The 22,836-nt window shown below is 34.8% G+C and overlaps 1 protein-coding gene across 1 annotated transcript; it reads right to left on the bottom strand.

Annotated features, from left to right (window-relative positions):
* Positions 1-8,944: 8,944 nt before the first annotated feature.
* Positions 8,945-10,833, bottom strand: LOC108989952 (CBL-interacting serine/threonine-protein kinase 14-like). Its single transcript, XM_018963738.2, has one exon. The coding sequence runs from the start codon at positions 10,440-10,442 to the stop codon at positions 9,084-9,086; it is 1,359 nt and encodes a 452-aa protein (XP_018819283.1). The 5' UTR covers positions 10,443-10,833; the 3' UTR covers positions 8,945-9,083.
* Positions 10,834-22,836: the final 12,003 nt, after the last annotated feature.

The following is a 22,836-nucleotide window of genomic DNA, read 5'->3' as shown; positions in this document are numbered from 1 at the left end:
ACTTGGGCTGCATTTCTCAAAATCAAAAATATTATAATGGCAATTATTGAACCGGCGTCACGGACCGGACCTTTATTGGTTGATTTGGAAAAAGGGAGTCGGAAGGGTTACGTAATCTCAACGAAATTGGATCATTTCATCGAAGTGTTCAAATTGTGGAGGGCAAAAAATAAACAGACTAAGAAATCTTGTTACATATTGAATAGATATTTTAATTTGAATAATTATATTTTTAAACTCATATATTATAAAGTGCTAACGTGACATAATTTAATTTATAAGATAAATTTTAAAATTTAAATCTTATAAATTAAGTCTTACTATTTAAATAATATGAATAGTGTGCTCAACACATACCGACTTGAGAATACTTTAGTCACAAAGTGATAATATAAAAACAATACCATAAACTGACGTGGTTTGATGTGATTTATTAAATTATAAAATTACTTTTATTATAAAATAGATCTAACGGATCATATGAAGTTACGTCAGTTTATGAGATTATTTTTATGTATTTCTTTTATGGATGTAGTAGTCCTCAAGTTGAAAATGTGTCCTCTATGACAACTTGCAAAATAAAATTATCTTTAAAGAATAACTACTACATGTCTCATTAATAAAGACCAAATGTGTGTGTGAGAGAGAGAAAGATCGATCTTAACATTAAAATTTAGTTATGTTAACATATTGACCAATTCAATACGTGTTTTCATTTTAATAACAGTACCAATAAAGATTTCAATTTTAACTTCTATATATTGACCAATTAATTTAAGTCTAATTCGTATAATATTATTGGCTATTTGATGATACATAAATTGACCTAACTAGTGCAAACGTGCAATGCAAGGGACGCTAGCTATTTGCCAAAATCATTGGTTCTTTGGAATTTAAGGAAGCCATGCATATAAGAAATGGACTTGGTGGAAACAACTCGTGAATACTCTTTGTTGATCATCTCCTTAATTCTGGTCTCTAAAGTCTCGAGTGTCTGACTCATGATCTTCGCCTTAGAATAATTAGGTACATTTTAGTCCATTACTCCAACCACATGTTGGGAACGCTAATTTGTCTTCTTGTTTATTTTCTTTTAAAGCTTCATTTTTTTATGTAATTCAGATGAGATAAAATGATATAAGATATTTTATTAAAAGTTGAATAAAATATTATTTTTTAATATTATTTTAGTTTTAAGATTTAAAAAAGTTGAATTGTTTATTATATTTTATATAAAAATTTAGAAAAATTATAATGAGTATATGAGAAGAGATAACATAATTTAATTTTGTGTAATCAAACTAGTCCTAAATCAACAATCTAGCTAATAGCCAAAAGGTTAAATTGGGAGGACGATTAAGACAATGTTGCTGGCCGTTGCCTAGCATATATTATATTTATATATAGATATTTATATATAATAGCTTCATGCGTCAGTCAAGATACTGTCTCATTTATTTTTGTAAATGAGATAAGATGAGTTGTGAAAACAAACGAGATATTAAAATATAGTTGATTGAAGACCGAGAGAAGCTTGTCTGACAAATATTATTTATATATATATATTATTAGCCTTACCATGTCTTTTTAGCTTGATAAATGTGCTAATTAATTAAGTTATTTATTGAATATGTTAATGGTAATGGACAAGGCAGAAAAGAATGTGGGACTCGTAGACCACACGTACAATTCTTCACTTCGGGTGTGAATTAATTAAGGAAACCACAAGACAAAGATAATTTATAATCTGCCTCTTGCGCGCTCGCACAGCCATTTACATATATACACTACTACTTAGAAGGAAACTGCCACACAAATAAAGTCCACCATTAGTACTGCACGTAGTAGCTTATATAATTAATGATTCTACGTCCACTACACATAAGACATAACTATTAATAACTAATCTGAACTACTAGTATTAACTGTCTTTGCAAGGCACTGTCGATCCACGTACGTCTAAATGCCACTACCCATGCTCCCAGATGTTCCATATCAGCCATATATAACGTTGTCCATCCTTAAAAACGGCTAATAATTTACATAATAAGTACTCCTATCTCCTCGTACAGTCTGCATATTTCCGGAGGCTACGGGTTCTATCAGAATGTTCTGAGTTGTGATATGTGATTGGACGATGCTACGGTGTCCAAGGATTTGTACCGATCGACAGTTGTGAGAATAGATCAATTGTGGCTTTAACTTGCCTTGGGAAGACTTGGCGAGATGTTTCGATCTCTCGAACGTACGTTATACGTATGCTATTTTCAAAATATACTCGAGAAAGATCAGATCAAAAGATGGAGAGAGCTAGCATTCTTAACAAGTAATTAAAGGGATTTTGGAACTTTTTACCAGCTTGTATTGTACGTGAATGTGATTGCCTCACTATTACCTTGGCATGCAAGTTGTGATGCATTGATAATTAACTATCATAGCCAATTTACTCTACCATTAGTTTGAGAACACTTGCTACATTCGAATCCAGAAATTAGTACGTACGTAGCAAGTGTTCCGACGTCAATGTACCCCACATGACTTTTGATTATCAATTTGGCAGTGCATGCATCCTCATGGTGTGTTGGGAATAGGTGCACTGACCATAGCACATGGAGTAAGGTCTCAACTTTTGAGGCGAGCCGTGGCTAACTGATCAACACATAATAATAAGGTATTAGATCGATGTAGTTGAATTTGTGTCAATTCAGATCTATTTTAATTTGACTTGATTAATAATTTAATTGTGTTGGATTAACCTATAGTTTTACGATTTGACCTAAGCTAGTGACCCAATTAGCCAAATATAATCGTACGACTAGTACTCCATTTGAATGTTGAACTGAGTTGAGATGAATTGAGTTTTTTATAAATATTTATTATTTGTACTATATATCTACTCTATTATAATAAGTACCTATCTAATTGTAAACTGTGATTTTTTCTTGTTTTACCGTTAGTTTCCTTGTTTCTCGTCTAAGTCCCAGTTAAGCCCCCATCTGTGTCCGTTTGTATTCCATTATAATAACTTAATCTGCAAGGATCGAAAACAATGTCACATTATCACCAAAAGTAACCCCTCTCTCTCTCTCTCTCTTCTCTACATCTTCTTTTCATCTTCATCTATGCGTCATCTCTCTTCAGGTTCGTTTTCTACACATTGAGTTTGGGGTTATTCCCTCTTCATTGAAGGAGCCACATTTTGGTTTTTAGCACAGTGGCTGTGGGGTTGTTTTCCACCCTGTTTATGTCGTTTTATCTTATGTAAGGTCTCTTTTTTTTTTTTTGTTAGTTTAAAGAATGGGATTGGGGTTGCCTTTCCCTGTTGTTGTTATTTTGTTTTTCCTGGTAATGTGGTGGTGGTTGATGGAAGATTTAGTTTTTGGTGGTGCAGTTTTGATCTTGGTTTAAAAGTTGCATTTTTTGTTTTTTTCGTTCTGATCCCATAGTCAATGATGTACTACGTTTTTGTGAAAAGAAGTATATGGATTTCTATTTGGTCTATGTAGTGTTTGTGGATTTTCTTTTTTTGGAGAAGTTTTGATGAAAGATATGAACTTTGTTTTGTGAAGAGAAATATCTGGATTCCTGTTTCGTCTGTGTCGTCTTTGTGGATTTGGTCCGGTTGTTTTTTATGGGCAGCAATTTTGATGTAGCTTTAAGGGTTGCATTTTTTTGTTTTTTCATTCTCATCCCGTGGTCGATGATGCGCTTTATTTTTGTGAAGAGAAGTATATGGATTCCTATTTCTAATATGTCATGTTTGTGGATTTGATTTTTTGGGAAAAGTTTTGATCAAAGATGTGATTTTTTGTTTTTTCGTTTGAAAGTCTGAGTTTTTTGCTACTTATCGGATAACATTTCTTTGTATGTAAAAGAAATATACGGGTATTTTACCTTTCCAATGCCACGAAGAATGATTTCATATGGTTTTGTTTCAGGTTTTGAAACTGAGTTTTCTTTGGGGGTGACGATGTAGTGATGCATAATCAGAAATATATCTTTTTTTTTTTTTTTTTTGAGTTTAGGTGAGTGTTTTGATAGTGGAGATATGTTTTGTTTTAAGGCGATCTTGAGTAAGTGTTTTGATACAGCTCACTTGCTGTAGTCATGTCAGAACCCATAGGAAAGTGGCCCCGGGCCACGCCTCGACACTGCCCTTGACAGGCAAGAACAGCCCCACGGCGAGCCTACATGCATGCTTTGGCCCATGCCTTGACACGCAAGGGGTGCCCAGCATGCGCACACCCATGCGCATGCCGGGCCACAGGCCCAATGAGGGTAGTGGCCGTGTGTAGCCCAGCACACGGCCTGGCATGCACACGCCCATGCGCATGCCCCTGTTCATCCACCTACGCCTCATGGCCCTACACACGCCCATGTGCCGCAGGCCCATGCGCGCGCCACTATGCCGCATAGCACTCAGCCGCATGCCAACGAGATTAGTGGCATGCCTTTGCATGCATGCCATCTAGCACACAACTACAGCCCGTGCCTTGCAGGCAAGGCCTGTGGCATGCCCACCAGGCACGCCATCCAGTGCATGGCTCCAGCCTATGCCTTGCAGTACCAACGCCTAGGCCACCAACCTGGGCCATGTAGAGCCAACACCTAGGCCACCTGTGTGGGCCATGCAACACACACGCATGACTCACTGCCAAGACCATCAACAGGCATTGCATGGCACAATGTCATGTCCACCAGCAGACCCTTGCATGGCACCATGCCATGACCATCAGCAAGTCATGCCGTGTCCACCAGCCATGGACCAGATTAGCCCAACCGAAGACCATGCACCATCCTAACCCACCCATGGGCCAATGCATGCCATGGGCCAACTTGGCCTATGCCACTTATGTTATTGTTGTCTTGTTTATTTTAATTTGATTATTTCTCAAGTGACCTTTTGGGGATTTCCACTTTGTAACCTTTACAAATAGGACCCTTAGGCATTTCTTTTACATCTTTTGATAAATTCCTTTTGGACAGCTTTGTTATTGAGATAATCTATTTCGGTACTTAGCACTTAGACTCTTTGGGGTGCAATTTGTGAATCCCTAAGGAGAGAATCACACTTTGCAATTCGTAAAAAAGTGTGATTCAAGTTATCAATTTTATGAATATTATTCAGTTCATCTCTTGTCTTCCATTGATTCTCTATTGATCTTATTATTTTATGTGCATTGTTCATATAATATTCTTGAGTGATCTCGCCCATCCAACACCATTCCCTCCCATACATTCATTTGATCTTTCCCTCATACACAATTCGACCACCATTGTGTTTGCCCAAGTCCACTTTCCATAATTAGACTTGCCTCCATCCTCCATAAAACCCTAGTCGAAATCCTCCACTTACCATATATGGCTACACCATAAATACCTTCCTCCTTTCATCCATTAACCCTAGCCGAAGTTTTCAAGTGCCCTATAAGGTAACTCTTACCTTTTTGGTACTCTTGACTTCATCCATATCATATCTCTTGATTTAAGGAATTGTCAATCCTCATTAATTCCTCAAATTCCTCTTTCCTAAAATATCTCAAATCAACCCTTGACTTCCATACTAGCTTAAATAGAATCCCTCTAAGATTCCTACCACTTTGGAATCTTTCCTAAAACATCTCTCAACCTCCATTTCGGCAACCCTAGTTGCCTATCACCCGAAACCCTAGCCATCCATCTCAATCTCGGCAACCCTAATTGCCTTGCATCCGAAACCCTAATTCCTCAACCTAGCCACGTCAACCCTAGTTGCCCATCACCCAAAACCTTAACTTCACCTCAGTCATCCAACCCTAGTCCCATCATTTTGGCGCCACATCCAAGAACAAGCCCTAGCAGTGCCCATTGCATTGCAATTACCATACACTTTGTCCCTCCATTGCCACAGAAGTTGAGTACCAAGCAACTAGGCAAGTTCTACTTGGTCATCATCAACACCAAGACAAACTCGTGGACCTTAATGTTTAGAGACAAGGCCTGAGTCCCTTACAAGTCAGCTCTGATGAAGATGTCACGTCTGAGACTACGGGGTCCTTTTTCGTATCGTTGGGCGGGGGGGAGGTTTAATGTTGTCGGAGCTGTTTACAGCGTTGGACTGTTTCGTTGTTAATTTTGATGTTGGTTTGGCCATTGCAGAGTATTTTTTGGTGTTCATTTTTTTCCCACGAAGATTTTTTGTGTTTTTATTTTTAATTTTTTGACTCTTTCATTTCATTACGTGGAGGTTCTACCCTTTGTTCTTGATTTTTACGCTTTTGAGCGTTGACTATTTGGGTTTACGTATTTCAATCAGTTATAGATTTTTTCCTTAGAGATCTATTTTTGTTTTTATTTTTTCAGTTTACGTTTGAGAATTGGATTTCTCTCTTTTTGAAGGAAAATATACAGTTTTCTTTATTTTTTTGTTTTGTTCTGATATGTGAGTTTCTTTTATTTTAATACAAGTTTTTTAATTTTAATTCACGTTTCTTTTATATTTATACCTATTTTTATTATATACATCTTTATTAGTTTAATTGAGTTTGAGATTTGTTCAACAAGTTTTGATTGAGAGAGGTAGTTTTCTTTTTTGATGTTTGATATTTGGTTGAGAATTCCAATTTTATATTCAGGTTTTACCATCTTTATATATATATATATATTGTAATTAATTGGTGTGAGTATTTCAAATGGATGTGTCAGTCCGTTGGTGAGTGCATTAATGGTATTTTCACTCCATCGTTCAGTGTATTAATGGTTTTCAGACTTTTTTTTACATGTCTTTACATATTTTTGGTACAATTAGTTTGGTTTGATAGCTTGTTAGTTTCTTTTGATGGTTGTACCGTTCATGTATCGTTTGGTTGGTGTCTTTTCATCTATGGAAAATGCTAGAGCTCCAACGTGTGTTTTATTATGTGTATTTTTTAGTTCTTTTTTTTATATAATTTTTTTTTAATAATTTTTAATATTTTTAAAATATAAAAAAATTTATAATATTATTAAACAATACTTTCTTAATCATGAAGTAAAATAAAAATATTTTTTTAAGATTTTTTATTTTACGAAAGTATTTTTTAATAATTTTTTTTTTTACTTTTTTATTAAAATGTGTTTTTAATTATGTTCTATGTCACTGTTTTGTAACTTTCTTTCCCAAACTGTTCTGTTCTTAAAACTAGGTTTCTTGTTTTGTTACTTTCAACTTGCTGCAGACCAAGACATATTCAATCAATAGCAATACAAAAAATTTAATAATGTCTCAATCGGTCATGTCCAAAATCACCCAAAACTACAATGATGATGAGGAAAAAAAAAAAAAAAAACAGATTTACAACTTATATTTTTGTTCAACTTCAATTAAGTTTGCTCTTAACAAATTTGGCAAAATTACAAACAGAATGAGCTTCCATCACTTTATGTTGTATTGAAAACTAATCTTTTGATTTTCTTATTTGTGCTGACATCTAATTAATATCTTCCAATTAACTATACTAATCCCAAAAAAATTCATAAAATTTAATTTTCCTTCCATCCTCATCAAATTTTTTGTTACCATAAAGTTTTTATAAAAATTATTATTTTTGCCTAAAATAACCAAAGAAACCCAACTAGCCAAACGTGCTTTGTACGTTGCCCCTCCACTAGTATAATATTTTATGTAAGTTGTAGTGTAGTAAGGTGACCATTTTATAGATCAAGGCAATAAAAGAGTCTCATATTGCTTAAGTGTAAGACTTGTATTGCGAAGACAATCTATAAAAAAACCACCGTGTTACACTTCAACTTATACAAAATATGTTTTAGTAAATTACATAATTTTTAAATTATAGTCGTATTTACAAATTTAAATTTATAATTTGAATCCAAAAATATATTTTTGATCACTTTTAGACTCGGAAATAATTTTTTTAGACTCAAAAATAATTTTTGAACTTAATAGACTGTAATCTATTATTAAAATGAGCGGGAGGCAGGACAAATTGAGAGTCTACCTCACCCCTAGGATGCAAGGCAGGGGTGGGCTATCCCACATCGTATGATGGGGTAGCACCCCTAAATTAAAGATATCAAAATAGAATTGTCAATTATTTTACAGGCTCACAAAGATGGATTGCTTTTGTCCCCTTGAGCGGATGCATATTTTATAATTTTTAATTACAGAAAAATTATATAAAAATAAATATATAAATTAGTGTAGTTTAATACAATATATTAAATTATAAAATTATTTTTAATATAAAATAAATTTAATAGATCACATAAAATTAAATTAATTTATAAATTTAGTTTTATATAATAAGGACAAATGGATTCGAGTATTTGATTCTGTGTATTGTTTCAATAACGGGGAATAGCATTTCGACTCACCCATGAACGATCGATTCCCTATAATGCACTTCTACCTGTCTCCTCCATCATTGAATGGAATTGACATTACTAGTCAGCTTGTTTATTCGTGCTAAGAGCACTACTTCTTTATTTTCATCTTTATCTTTAAATTTTAAGATATATAAATCAATATTAGACAAGTTTTTCATATATAAAATCATTTTTTAAAAAATATAATTTTGTATATGAAGATGCAAAAACCTACCTCGGTTGTGTTTGAATGTTAAAGTGAGTTAAGTTAAGTTGAGTTGAGATGATAAAATATTGTTAGAATATTATTTTTTAATATTATTATTATTTTAAAATTTGAAAAAATTAAATTATTTATTATATTTTATATTGAGATTTGAAAAAGTTGTAATAATGAGTTGAGATGAGTTTGATAACCAAACTCACCCTAATAAGTTATTTGGTGAGTGACTTTATGACAGTGGACCCTGTGGCTGATAATGACAATCTTACAGCACTGACTTCTATAATTTATTCTATAATTTTATATTAAAAATATGGTTTTTTTTTAAATAAAAAATTATTTCAAAAAATTATTATCCTAACAACTGTTCACAGTACGTGTGATATAGTTATCATTTTTCATTGATAATTATCTGAATGATTATCAAGATATTTACGTTGGAAACAACAACGTTAGACATTTTTTTTTATGTAACTTTCTTTCTACATTAATCTTCCCGATTTATATATGATGTCAATTACGCAGGACCTTGACCATCACGGCCAGCCTCCGACACTGACCGTTGATAGATCAAATCAGCAAGCTGTGGCCGTAACTTGTCTTTCCAAATTTGTTGACCAGATCCAACGGCCCTTTCCCTCCCCTGTATCTCAACCACCACCAGACTATCCGTTAACCGGTATATCTGGATTGTCACCACCAGATCGCCATTCTGTCCCTCCAGCTTCGCTCCCCAATCCTTTCTCCTCACCACCACATTCTCCGTCTCAGACATCTCTCCGATTCTCTGGATTATCCTCTCCGGTCTTTCCTCCGACATGAATCGCTCCCCGCCCAACGAAGTCTCGGGGTCATTGAAGAAACCGGACAGGTCGAAACCGGTCGAGAACGAGATCAGATCGAAAGCGTTAACGTACTTGGAGTTCTCGTCGTCCCCGTGGTCCTTCAGGGCAAAACCGTCATCTTTCTCGTCGTGGAACTCAACCTCCTTATACCCTTTCTTGAACCAAGGGTCCCGGATGATCTCATCGACCGTGATCCTCGTCTCCGGATTAGCGTCTAGTAGGCGCGAGATGAAGCGGCGTAGATCGGGAGACGTCCATTTCGGGAACCGAAAGTCTCCCTTGTTGATCTTCCGGTACATTACCATGAGGTTGGGGTCGTTGAACGGAAGGTAACCTGCGTTCAGTAGGTACAGGATGACGCCGCATGACCAGACATCCGCCTTCGTACCGTCGTAGCCTTTCTTGGAGAGAATCTCTGGCGCGACGTAAGCCGGCGTTCCGCACAGGGTGTGCAGCATGCCATCCGGTTGGACCTGGTCGTTGACGGCGCTAAGTCCAAAATCGGAGACCTTCAGGTTCCAGTTCTCGTCGAGGAGGAGATTCTCGGGCTTGATGTCCCGGTGAAAGACACCTTGAGAGTGGCAGTATCCGACGGCGGAGATAAGCTGTTGGAAGTAACGACGGCTGAGATCCTCACTGAATCGTCCATTGGTGATCTTGGCGAAGAGCTCGCCGCCTTTGGCTAACTCCATGACGAAGAAGATCTTGGACTTGTTGGCGAGGACCTCGAAGAGCTTTACGGTGTGAGGGTGGTGCAGCCTGCGCATGATGGAAATCTCCCGCTTAATATTTTCAGCTAGACCACCCTTGACAATCTTGCGCTTGCTCACCACCTTGATCGCCACGCTCTGACCCGTAAGTACGTTCCTGGCGTGGTACACCTTGGCGAAGGCCCCGTAGCCAAGCAGCTTCCCCAGCTCGTATTTCCCAAACAGAGTGATCACCTCCAAAGAGGACAAGTCCGGATCTCCAGTCGACGAAGACGGAGTTTCAGAGGCGGAATCCTGGACCATGATCTGAATATCCGGCATCGGAGAGAGAGACGAAAAAGGGCCTGGTAGTTTGTCTGTTGAAGGGAAGGGAAGGAATGGGACGAAGCAGGTAGCTGCTGGGAGGAAACGAAGCTTATGTTGTTGTTACGGTCTTCGAATATGTATATATATACACATATATATTTTACTGAAAAAAATATTGGTCCATCTAAGTGTACGTACTGTTGAGGGAAAAACACGGTTACTGTTACGAATATTCTAAGAAAGTGTACGTGATGATAAATAGACCAGAGTGCGGAATATCGGACTGGACTTTTCGGCTGCTTTTGGTACTTTAACTCTTCTCAACTCATCATTATAATTTTTTTAAATTCTAATATAAAATATAATAAATAATTCAATTTTTTTAAATCTTAAAATAATAATAATATTAAAAAATAATATTCTAACAATATTTTATTATCTCAACTCAGCTCAACTCAACTCACTTCAACATCCAAACACAACCGAACCTTTGGTTACATAACTGAGATATATAAAATCAAATAAGTTCTTTTATCGTTATTATAATATAATTTTTATTTTAAATTTAAAAAAAATTAAATTATTTATTATATTTTATATAAAAATTTAAAATATTATAATAATTATATAAAATAAGATAAGATAATTTAATTTTACCAATCAGACCAGTCCTTAGAAATGTGGCGGGGGAAGAACGAGTCACGCAGACCACATGTTACGTGTCCACAAAAACAGGTAGAAATTATGATTTTATTAATGCAGTATGCCAAATCGGTAATGTAAACACATGCAGCACGGCCAGCAACTCGATCGGGCGGTATGGGGCGCGCGGGGGAGCTTTTTGTCATGCTTTATACACAAAGCCTTTTGCGCCTAAAGCAATTTCAGTCGACATTTAAAGTGATGCTAAAGAATATAATTTGTGGCAGAATTAAACTCATTCTAAATTTCATCACAAATGTTATCATACGGCGATTCCAATAATATATTTTTTTTTATTGAGGTGAAGTTTTAAATTTTTTTTATTATTTTGGTTGCTGCAAAAATCACTATAAAAAATATAATTTTTTTGTGACCAATGTTTTTGCGATAATTTTAATTTGATCGCAAAAAGTCAATATTTTTTGCATTCTCGTCATTTTATTTCCAATGAGTAAAAAGTTGTCATTAAAAATAATCTTTTGCCACCAAATTAAAATTATTGTCGCAAATAATTTGGATGGAAAAAGTGATTCCAACACTTTGATTTGTTTTACAGCAATGCTAATTTGTCGTTAAATAGTCTATATGATATTTAATTATTTTTTATGACTATTCAATTATTTGCAGCGACATTATACCGCTGCAAAAGGTAGATTTTAAAAACAAAAAGAAAATCCTTTCTTCTTTCCCCCCGCCCCAGGGTTTATGTCTCTGTTTCTTTTTCTCTCTCCCTCATTCTGTCATTCAAATTCCATCCCGACGTCCTCTCTCTCTCTTGTATGCCATTGTCACGCTCCAACACATAAGTAAGTTGTCCTCTCCTTTTTTGGGATGGTTTTTTTCGTTGACTTTTTTGTCTTTTGAGTTTTGTTTTATTTTCAAATTCAATTTAGGTATTTTTAGTTTGAGTCTGAGTCTCTCTCATCGATCTCTCTTGCACCTCTCTCTCCATTTCACTCTCCACCTTTTTCTCTTTCTAAAAAAACTATGGATGGAGGTCATCTTCTATGGTTTATTTCCACTTGCGACCTAGACACTAATCTTCTTTGAAGTAGGTCTTCTTTTGTGTTCATTTACGGTTTGGAAGAGGATTTTTGTTACTTTTTTGCTGTGTTTTTTTGAGTTGTCTTCTTTTGCTACTTGTGAGCTTGTTTTATTATTGTTTGTTTGTTGATTTCTTCAATGAGGGTTTTGGGCAAGCTTTCTAGGTTCATGTGAGCATTGTGCATATGAGATTTGTCAAGGATGCTTCAAAATCATATATGGATTTCTCTCTCTCTCTCTCTCTCTCTCTCTCTCTCTCTCTCTCTCTCTCTCTCTCTCTCTCTCTCTCTCTCTCTCTCTCTCTCTCTCTCTCGTTACTGAACAACCAAAGACAATAATAGGATTGCATTGTTGAGAGGCTTTTTGTTTATGAAACAGATTTGATCTAAAAAGTTGATTATGACTGAGCTGTGGAGTGGATATGGTGAGTAGAGTGTTCTCTTCTGCTATACACTTATTTTGTTCTTCAATGAGGGTTTTGATTATTTATTTTCTTCTGATTCAGGCATGTTGTTTTTTTCCTCTATTTTAGTTTGTATATTGTTTTACCTTTTTTTTATATTTTTTTTTTCTTTTTGATTAGGTGAGATAACATTTATATTTAATTGGTAGCCTTATGAGTTTCTATTCTTATTTCTCGTATTAATTCATATGTTCTTCCCCTATGGTGTTCCCGATCTATTGATGCTTAAAATTGTTTCTAATGTTTTAATGGTGAGTCCTATGACTTGTTGAAGACATTCATAGTTTATTGAGAATTTTTTTTTAAAAAAATGAGGACTCTAACCTTGAGGATTAGGAAGTGGGTGGAATGGAATTTGATAATTGATTTTGTACATGTTTTATGAGCTTCAGGTTATCTTTGTGGGCATTTAAGTTTGATTGAAAAATTAGACACAATACAACATATGAAGTGTGTGACAATCAAGACTTTCTAAGCTTTTGTATAATTTTTTTTAAAGAGCCCATGAGAGTTTCGGCCTTGTAGGAAATTAGGGTTTTAAAACCCAATGCAATTAGGGCTCATGCGCAATTTGAGGTGTATGCATGGTGCTTGACATCCAATAAGGTTAAGAGTAGGACTTGATAAATCTAAATGGAAATAAGGGAAGAGAGGTGAGAAGGAGCTAGAACTTTTGACTTACATGCCTATCATAGGAAAAGCTAGCACTTTTGCCATGTGTCACGCATGTATGAAGATTTTTGCTTGTGAAATGAAGCATTTGACACATGTCGCCATGGGGAAAGGAACCTAGAAGGAAATGATTAAGAATATAAGAAAATAGAACTAAGAAAGGCCATGGACGACAACAATGGGGGAGCAGCCAAGTATCTTCCATGCATGAAGGTAGGTAAAACCGTTTTCCTGGAAAGAAGCAAGATCAAGCTTGGAGGAAGGCTACAAGCCCAAGGCTTCTAGAAGGATACTTTGTGTAGAAATCCCTTGAAATGGACGGCTAAGGCAAGGTACTTTGTGCCAAAAATTACCAATCACTTGTTTGTCCAAAAAAGTGTGGTGACAAGAAAATCTCCTAGGGAAGTGTAGGGTTTTGGCAGCCCATGCAATGCACACACACTCCACATGCCACTTGACACACATGCACAATTGTAAGAGATGAAGGGAAACATGAGTTTAGTAAAAGACTCTTTAGCCATAAAATTCATTGAACCAAGACATAAAAAGAAATGACAAAAGAGGAAGAGAGATTCGGTTTTGAGGGAGAGGACGCCACATGCAAGAGATTGTCTTAGGGTTTTTCAACTCAATCCAATGATGAGCTAGAAAGAATAGGTAATAGGGCTATACGCCACTTGGCAACCATGCATGAGCTTGTTTCGTGCAAGAGGCTTCTTGAAATGTCTATAAAATGGGACAAACCAAAAATCCTAGGACCTTTGGCCATTTTATGTTTATCTTGTGATTTTCGGTCACTACACAATTCCTCCCAAGTTTCCATAATTTTTCTCACCATCTGAACACTTTCCACCATACATTCTTCTCATTCAAACATCACTTGGAAGTTAAGCAAAGTTAGGAGATGTTTTCAAGAGGAGAGACTAGAAGGTATGGAGTAACTTTTCCTTACTACACACATAAGCACGCATAGATTGGATGGAGAGGAAGTTTCGGTTTGAGTCAAGTTCATCTAGAACTTATACTGTCACACACGCACACTTGAGCTAGATAGATTTAGCTTGTATTTTGAAAGATTACTCCACATGAAACATGCCAACACTCACATGGTTAGAATATGGTTTTTTCTTCAAGAAATATAATATAACCTTACTTGTCTTAAAGCTCTAAAAATATGGTGTCTTGAGGAAAGAGGGTCACGGCACTAGTTAGTTGTAGCTAGGGTTTCTATTGGAGGGCAAGTTTCGAATTCAAGAGGGAAGGGTCCAAGAACCTTGAGGTTTTTCTTGGAAAGAAAAAGGTGTAAGAAGTACTACACTTAAACACATGGTTAGGATTTTTCTTGAGCAAGGATCCTAACTAGTATTGTATATGATTTTTTGGCTTGCTTATAATAAAAATAAATTTCGGATTTTTGTAAGTATACCTTTAACTTGTACTTGGATATTTTATTCATATGGTTTGTTAACTTGTTGGTTGATTTGGTTTTCGTATGATTGTTTGGAATTTGATGTTTTTCCATGTGTTATGAACTTCTTTGTTACGATTATTTTAAAGCATGAATGAAATGGTTTAAGGAAGATGCATATGATATGAATGAGGGAGTAAGAAAGCCATGTTAGAGTTTGGTTTTTACAATTTTGGTTTACACATGAATGATTGTCACTCAAACGTTTTAGTATGGGACTAAACCCATGAAAATATTGTCCATGATCACAAGGAAGGGTTTCGGCCACCCATGAGAAATTGTTATTAAAGATTTTTGTTCAATGTCTTAGAAGATGCTAAGTTCATGAAAATTGATTGAAATGCATGTCTACTAAGATAAAAGGTTTCGGCCAACCCCATGAATGAAGCATGATCATTGGTGTCTTAAGATTGATGTGATACGAATGATGTTTTGGTTAGCCTAGGGTTTTATGTGTTTCGGCCCTTACATGATGATGATTGGAATGTATGCCTTTGATGGATATGCATGCCTTGAGTAAGTATAAAGGAACATGTTCACATATTCTAATATTTTCAAGCCGTAACGCGATATGTATTTTATGAATGAATGTTTTTATGATTATTATGATAAAGGCATCTCATGGTTATGACGAAGCATTTTGGTATTTCATGTGTCTCATGAAAGTTCTAAGGTCTATTGTAATGTCACATGCATTCGGATTGTGAAAACTTCTTTATGAAAGGAAAATAGTCTTTTTAAAAGGTAAAGTTTTTATCATGACTCCAAATGTTGGGATGGGGGAAATATCCTAATGAAACTCCTATGTCCTCTCAGGCATGCTTAAAATGGAGGGATACCCCTGGGTCGACGAAGTACTGTCGGCTGATCTCGAATGGTACCTAAAAGAAATGGATACCGGAGCGGGATCTCACCTAAAGCTAGTGGGTGCACCTATGGTGAAGGCGAAATGCGAGCTGCTGTGTATGAAAGTTAAGACGTAGTCACCTTGGTCAAAATGGTTAATGGTTGATGCAGTAACTAGCAGGGAACACACGGTGCATAGAGGAGCCGTGAGGTATCTAATGTTATGTCATGATATGATATGTTATAAGTCAAGAAATTCTACGAGCTCATAAGTATGAAATGAAAAAAACATGTTTTCGAAACTCAAGGTTATGAAAGTCATGTTTTTATACAAAGTCTTTGAAAGGTCAAGAGCATATATACAAGTTCATGTTCATGCATTCATTGTTAAGTTTGCTTCATATGCTTATAATATCTGTTGCACCTTATTTGTTTACTTACTAAGATTTCTCAAAATCTCACTGTTGTATTAACCCACTATCATTCCTGATTCAGAATGATAGAAGCTATGACAGGTTTAGCCAATGTAAATGACATAACGCAAAAAGACAATACTTCCTCTAGAGAAGATCGTGCCTAAGATGGTTATAGGCTCGTCTAAGCCTTCCATTTTGGACCATCTCGAACAATTGATAGAGCAATCACTGATATAATTGAATACATAAAAAATTTAAAAGGTCCCATGATAGGGACAAGGACTGGACTCTAGAGAAGTGAGTGAAGCCCGAGTCTCATTGAAAATAAGATGAGACCACTTTTGGGAAATGATCGTCTGTTTAATTTTTTAAAATGTTTGATCCGGTGTTTTGGGTGTTCTTTAGAAACTCATATCAACTATGATGACTATTTGAAATTATGCAAAAATATTGGGATCTTATGCTTCGATACCATGACTATTATTTCCTTAAAATTGACTTAAGTTGACTTTCCGCTGGGATATATTGCATATTGTTAGCTATCTGTAGGTGCATTGCATCTTATCTGTTATGTACAAGGGGTAAGTAACCCTGGTGTTGCATGTCCCGGCATTTCAGTTTCCGTCAAATCCTAAGTTGGGGCTAGGGGCGCCACAAAGTAGATGATTGGAGATGATTTTGACCTAATAGCAGCAGTGTTCATGTTGAGATGATGCTTAAGTTGTGTGTCTAACATTCATGGCCTAATCAAACCACATAGATGGATTGAGAGTAATGGAGATTACGATAAGATTTGTACATTTTTCTTATCTAGCAAGCCAAATGGGTTAATGAAGTATGATCACGATCAATTGAATGCATTTTATAGTCTGAGTTTTAGTCTACTATATTTATAAACTTTATCCTGATGTTACTTTTTCATGGAGTTGTAAGAATGTTGATTAATTTTAATTGAGGATATTACTACAGGGCACATTGCAGTGGCAAAACAATGCTATGGATATTAAATCAAGGTACTTGGGAGAAAGTGATTATTTTCCCTCATTATTTACTCTGCACTCTAAACACAAGCTTAAACATTATGGTTTTTTTTTTTAAATAATTTTTTTTTGTAGCTTTGAATTTTTTATGGAGATTGTATTTTATGCTGCCGGCGATCTTATGTTTTTCTTTATAATCTTCTTCACCTTAAAAGCTTTTAATTAGCTGTCAGGTTGGGTTTCTCTGTCTCTCACCTTGCCCCTTATTTTGGCATGGTAATGCTCTTTTTTCATCCTTTCTTAGATGACAATTGAAGGGCTCAAGCACACCGGTCAACAATAACTAAACAGAGTCATGGATGATCATGACAGGTTTTGTACTTTGATGTACCTTGAGAAATCTAAACTTACACACTTATAATATAATGTAATTGTTTTTTGGATTATAATATAATGTAATTGGTTAAAATAAAAAGCAAGTACTTAGAGTAATTGCTTAATTTTTTTTATATATTTTGTGACAATAGTTTCTGAGTTGGCAATAAATTTTTCTTGACAAATTGTTTATATTTGCGACACTACTGCTAGTTAGTCACAAATGTATTTTTGACCGCATAGTCGATCTCAGTCTTTTCAATCACAAAAATAACACATTTGTCAAGATCTTTCTAGCTACAAATATTAAATACTTGCAGCTTGGTTAAGAAATACTTGCGAGAACCAGGTCAAGTATTAAAAATAGCAATATTAACCATGGCAAACTGTTTATATTTGCGGCACTATTAGTGATATCTATTCGCAACACTAAGAACAGCTCAGGAATAATTATTTTTTACGGCGATATTTTTTAATTGCAGCACAAACATATTGATGCAATTGTGTTTTTTTTACCATCAACTCAGTTTTTTGCGTCTAAATTAAAACACGTTTGTAACGATAGAATTCGCTGCAAATATTAGAGTTATTTGTGACCCACACTAGTTTTGTCGCCATAAACCTTTTGAAATGCTTTAGTTGTGTCCACTTTGCGGCGATTAGATTTGGAAGAAATTAATTATCTGCGATTTGTTTTATATTTTTGGGGCAATTTTAATCGATGCAAAAGGTTGTTCCTTGTTGCAGTGATAAATATATATATATATATATATATATGTATGTGTGTGTGAAAAATTCTACTCATCATCCTCACACTGTACACCATATATAATTTTTTAATTTTTTTTTTTTACTAAATGTGTGGGGTGTGGATGATGAGTAGAAGAAATTAATTAGTTTAAGAAAAATAAAATTAAAAAAATTTTTTGAAAAATAAAAAATAAAAATAAATATGATGTATGATATGTAGAAATTATAAATAGTAGAGCTCTCTCTCTCTATATATATATATGATCACCAGATTCACCACAGGATAACATCAACATGCACAACACAAGTACAATTGTGATTCTGAGTATACGTATAATATGGTATCTACGCTAGCCTTTTGAACGGATGAATATCGATGAAGAGATTTTATAAAAATAAATTTATAAAATGATATAGTTCATATAATATATTAAATCTAATTTGACCGATGGGCATGTTTATTAGTATAAATTTTATTTTTTATTTCTTTATTTATTTACATTTTTTAACATATTTAAATATATTTTTTAAAATATATCAATATGTTAGTATTCACTTTTTTAATTAGTAAGTAAAAGAAAAAAATTAAAAAAAAATTAAATATATGAGCAGTAACATAATAGTATTATTTTTTATAATAAAAATAAATTTATAATCTAATATATTATGTCATATAATTTATAAATTTATTTTTATAAATTTTTTTACGATTAAAATATTGATCAGTTAATATTGGTGCGTGATGGTGATAAAATTAAAAATCTTGTATATCTAATTCGCACCATGTAGCATTTATGGTCCATTGAAATGTATACACGTACCCATGCATGCATGTGAAAGTGGTGGCTGGCCTGGACAGAATCCTTCGACGGCATGACGTAGGTACGTGTGAGATTTTCTAGGTAATTAATTAGCGCCACATGCATGCTAGCTAGCTGCAGGCTCTGCATGAGCAACACTTTTGAGAACTTTAGCATTTCCGTTTCTGCATTATAGGAACATGAATAAGGTAGCTTTTACACATCATCCTCGATCTACATGAATGCATCGGGCGCCGTTCCTTTCCGGGTTGGAGCATGTTCTCTACGTCAATATCTTACGTTCTCAACATGTATTGCATGTGCGATGAAAAGAGTGTATATAATATCCGGCCACTTAATTAATTGGCTCAAAGATTAAGCACTTTCGTGCATTGATTAATTAAACCCCTCCAAAAATAGTAACTATGTTTCCTTGCATATGATCTTGCGTATTCACGTTTGTTTCTCTGCATGCATGGATTATGATTATGATAATTAACAAGTCATGTAAGGACTTTGTTCTTTTGCACCAGATATATAGATCCCTAATTCTGGAATCTTGTCCTGTATTTTTATAAAAAAAAATAGTGTGTGGTGTGTAATCTTTATGAATAGAATTTTTCGATTTTATATCACGATGGATCTGTTATTTTTTTAATAACGACAAAAATATAAGAATGATACATTATTTCAATGTTAATTATCGATGATCAGTTTCAGTTACTGATCATCTTATCTTTGGGGTGATTAGTCCTTTCGTGATCAATGATGGTGCAATGCTAAGGACGAGGTTTAATTATAAACTATATAAAATTATAAATATATATATATATATATTGAGTTAATTAATAATTGACAATAAATTTTGATCTAAATGGCAATAATGGCCACGTCCTCCCCATTACCATTTGATGAAGGGTATAGAAATGTTAAAAAGAAGTCTTACACCACACACATCATTTTAAGCAACATGTGATTTATCATTTTTATCCTTATATTTAAATATTAAGATAGAATGACGAAAATGATAAACTACGTGTTGATTAATATATATAAGGTAGTAGTGTGTGATGTAAGGCTTCCATATAAAATTTCTTTAAAGATAAATATCGTGGCCAATGCTGGCCTCATTATATATATGTGTATGTGTATGTATGTATATGCATCAGTTCGTATACATGACTTTATCTGGCTGGTCACAATATCCTGAAAATTCGTTGTTTCATAATTGGTCCCCTCCATTAATTACTTGCTTATATACACAATATTCAAAAAAGAAAACCATGTGATCGATGGAGTTTTCTTGCATATAATATATCGTCAGCGCCATGCAAGAACTTAGCCAACCATGTGGATTGGAGTAGATAAGACCTTAATCGATGAGTCTACAGATAAGTTAAAGCTTTTATATATATCTTCTTTAATTATTTTATATTGAGTTTCATAATATTTAAAAAAAAATTAAAAATATATATTATATATACTACTTATAAATGTGATATATTATATGCATGCTTCCTTATTAATATATAATCATGGACTTAATTTATTTTTGTCCATTGAAAATTCAATCATGTTTCACAATTGATCTCACGCGTTTACTATTTTTTTTTTTTATACATGGAGAAGAAAGATTCGATTCTTAATTCTTTTAGTGAGAAACTAGGTGTTGCTAATTGATTTAAAGGATTTTGGTTCCGCTAGTCCACTATTGCTTGCTCATATATGTCCACATTCAAGAAATTGGCGAACCATGTGTGGAGGAGTTTGCTTGCGTATAGCTAGCCATAACTTCTCCAACTTCCACATGCAAATTTAATTAATGCCACGAAAATGCAAACAATTCAAGTCCTTTAATTCCGAACCAAATTCCAATACAAATAATCATGCAAAGTTAACGAAGTGGGACAGTCGTGGGTCATAAATTGGGTCCAGCCCACCAAGCCATCACTAGAGACAAAATGGAGCAAGAAAGAGACAACAGTGAGACAAGAGGGATATGAGAGCTATAACTGTTAGAGGGTCAGAGGAACAAGACAAAGTGTTCACGCAAGGGAGATCTGCCAACTCATGGCAGGCTGCATGTACAGTAAAAGGTCAGGCAAACATATTAAAGGGGATGTCCACACAACATAAAGGATGGATAGATATAATGAATTGACGACCTTTACTTTGGAGACCGACTCAATACTCCCTAGATCAGATCATCCTCTTCTTCAGTAGTCTCTTTCGAAGAGCTCCAACCTTCTCTATATAGTGAGATATGAGGATCCATGAGTGATTGTAAACAAATATATTATATTGGAGACTTCCCTCCCCAAACCCCGTGAACGTAGGCATATTGCCGAACCACATAAATCTTGGTGTCCATCTTTCTTTATTTTTCCTGCACTTATTTTCCACTCACCGCAATGGACGTACGAACCGACACCGTACAATCGCACTGGAACACTGCCGAGGGCTTCAAATAATTCACATCGTGGCACTGCCTGCTTAGAGTTGCCTAGGCTTGCAAAACACGATGTCAACAATGACCATTCATAGGCTACTTGTTTTAATAATTAGCATACTTGTTCTACTCTGTGTGGATAAGATCGATGAATGCATGTGTAGGATATTGTCTTTGCACAACTATTGGTGATACTGCCACATTATGTCCTTTTAACTAACCCCTAGGGGTTGGCTCAAGTGGTAAATGTCTTGAACTATGGGGATATGTTCCCTTAAGTCTAAGGTTCAAATTTTCTTGGGTGCAAACAATCTATAGGGGTCATCGGATTGGAAGATTTTTCCCTTGAATTATTCAAGGTATACTTACAGAAAACTCTTTACTGAGGGCCTATACATCCCTAGATTAGTTAGGACGCTTCTCAGCTAATTCTCAACTAATTCAAGGAAAAATTCTTTAGTCAGGACACTCCTTGAGTTATCCGATGTACACTTGTGAGAAACTTCTTGCCGAAGGCTTGTACGTGAACCCTCAAGATTAGTAAGGACGCTGTTCCCAGACACCCAATGCCAATAACAAAAACTCCTTTTGACTTGTCCATGACCGGATAAAAGTATACAACAGTTGGAACTGCTCTCTCATATATACCAGAAAAAAGCACCTAATATTTATAAATAAAAAATAGGTTTAGTTTTGTGTATGTAATCTCAAATAATTAATTGAGATTCTATTTGGATATTAAAAGTATTTTAGATGATCTGTGAATAGTTGCGAAATAGTTTGTAAATAGTAATGAATAATAATGAAGTAGTTTAAAAATATCTTATAACAGTTGTGTTCTCAAACAAACTCTTACTGATTGATGATCATCTCTAATATTCAATCTAGAACCTAGCTAGCTAGCTAGCTAGTGATTAAGAAATTAGCTAGGAGTAGGCTTGAGGAATTTAAAATTATATATAATTAAGCTGGTAGGCTGGTCAGTTTCCATTTCCATTTCCATTGATCAAAAGTTTTTAGTACTCTTCGATGCATTCCAAAAAGGAGTCCCAATCGATCCCTCCTAATTTTGATACGTAAACTTCAATTAAATTATAGAGGCTGCTTTTTTTTTTTTTTTTTTTTTTAAAGAGCCGGTAGCCATATGGAAGTGGCCCCGTCCCAAGTTTATTAATAAGCCCTCACTTATAGCGGAGGAATACCATGGATACAAGCCAAGTATGAGGGAGTTTACAGAAAAGAAAACAAAAACCACCCAAATACAAACCAACCTAAGAACCAAAAACGGCAAGACGGAAAAACAACAAAACAGAAACTAACAGGCCTAAAAAAATACGAAAATAAAACTAAACAGGCCTATAACAAAACAAAAAAGCATCTAAACAAGCCTAACAAATAAAAAACTAAATAACCAGAAACAACAAAAACAAACCTGGACCTTAGA

This window comes from Juglans regia, chromosome 4, assembly GCF_001411555.2.
Source record: "Juglans regia cultivar Chandler chromosome 4, Walnut 2.0, whole genome shotgun sequence".
Lineage (NCBI taxonomy): Eukaryota > Viridiplantae > Streptophyta > Magnoliopsida > Fagales > Juglandaceae > Juglans > Juglans regia.
This window is presented reverse-complemented; position numbering and strand designations above follow the sequence as displayed.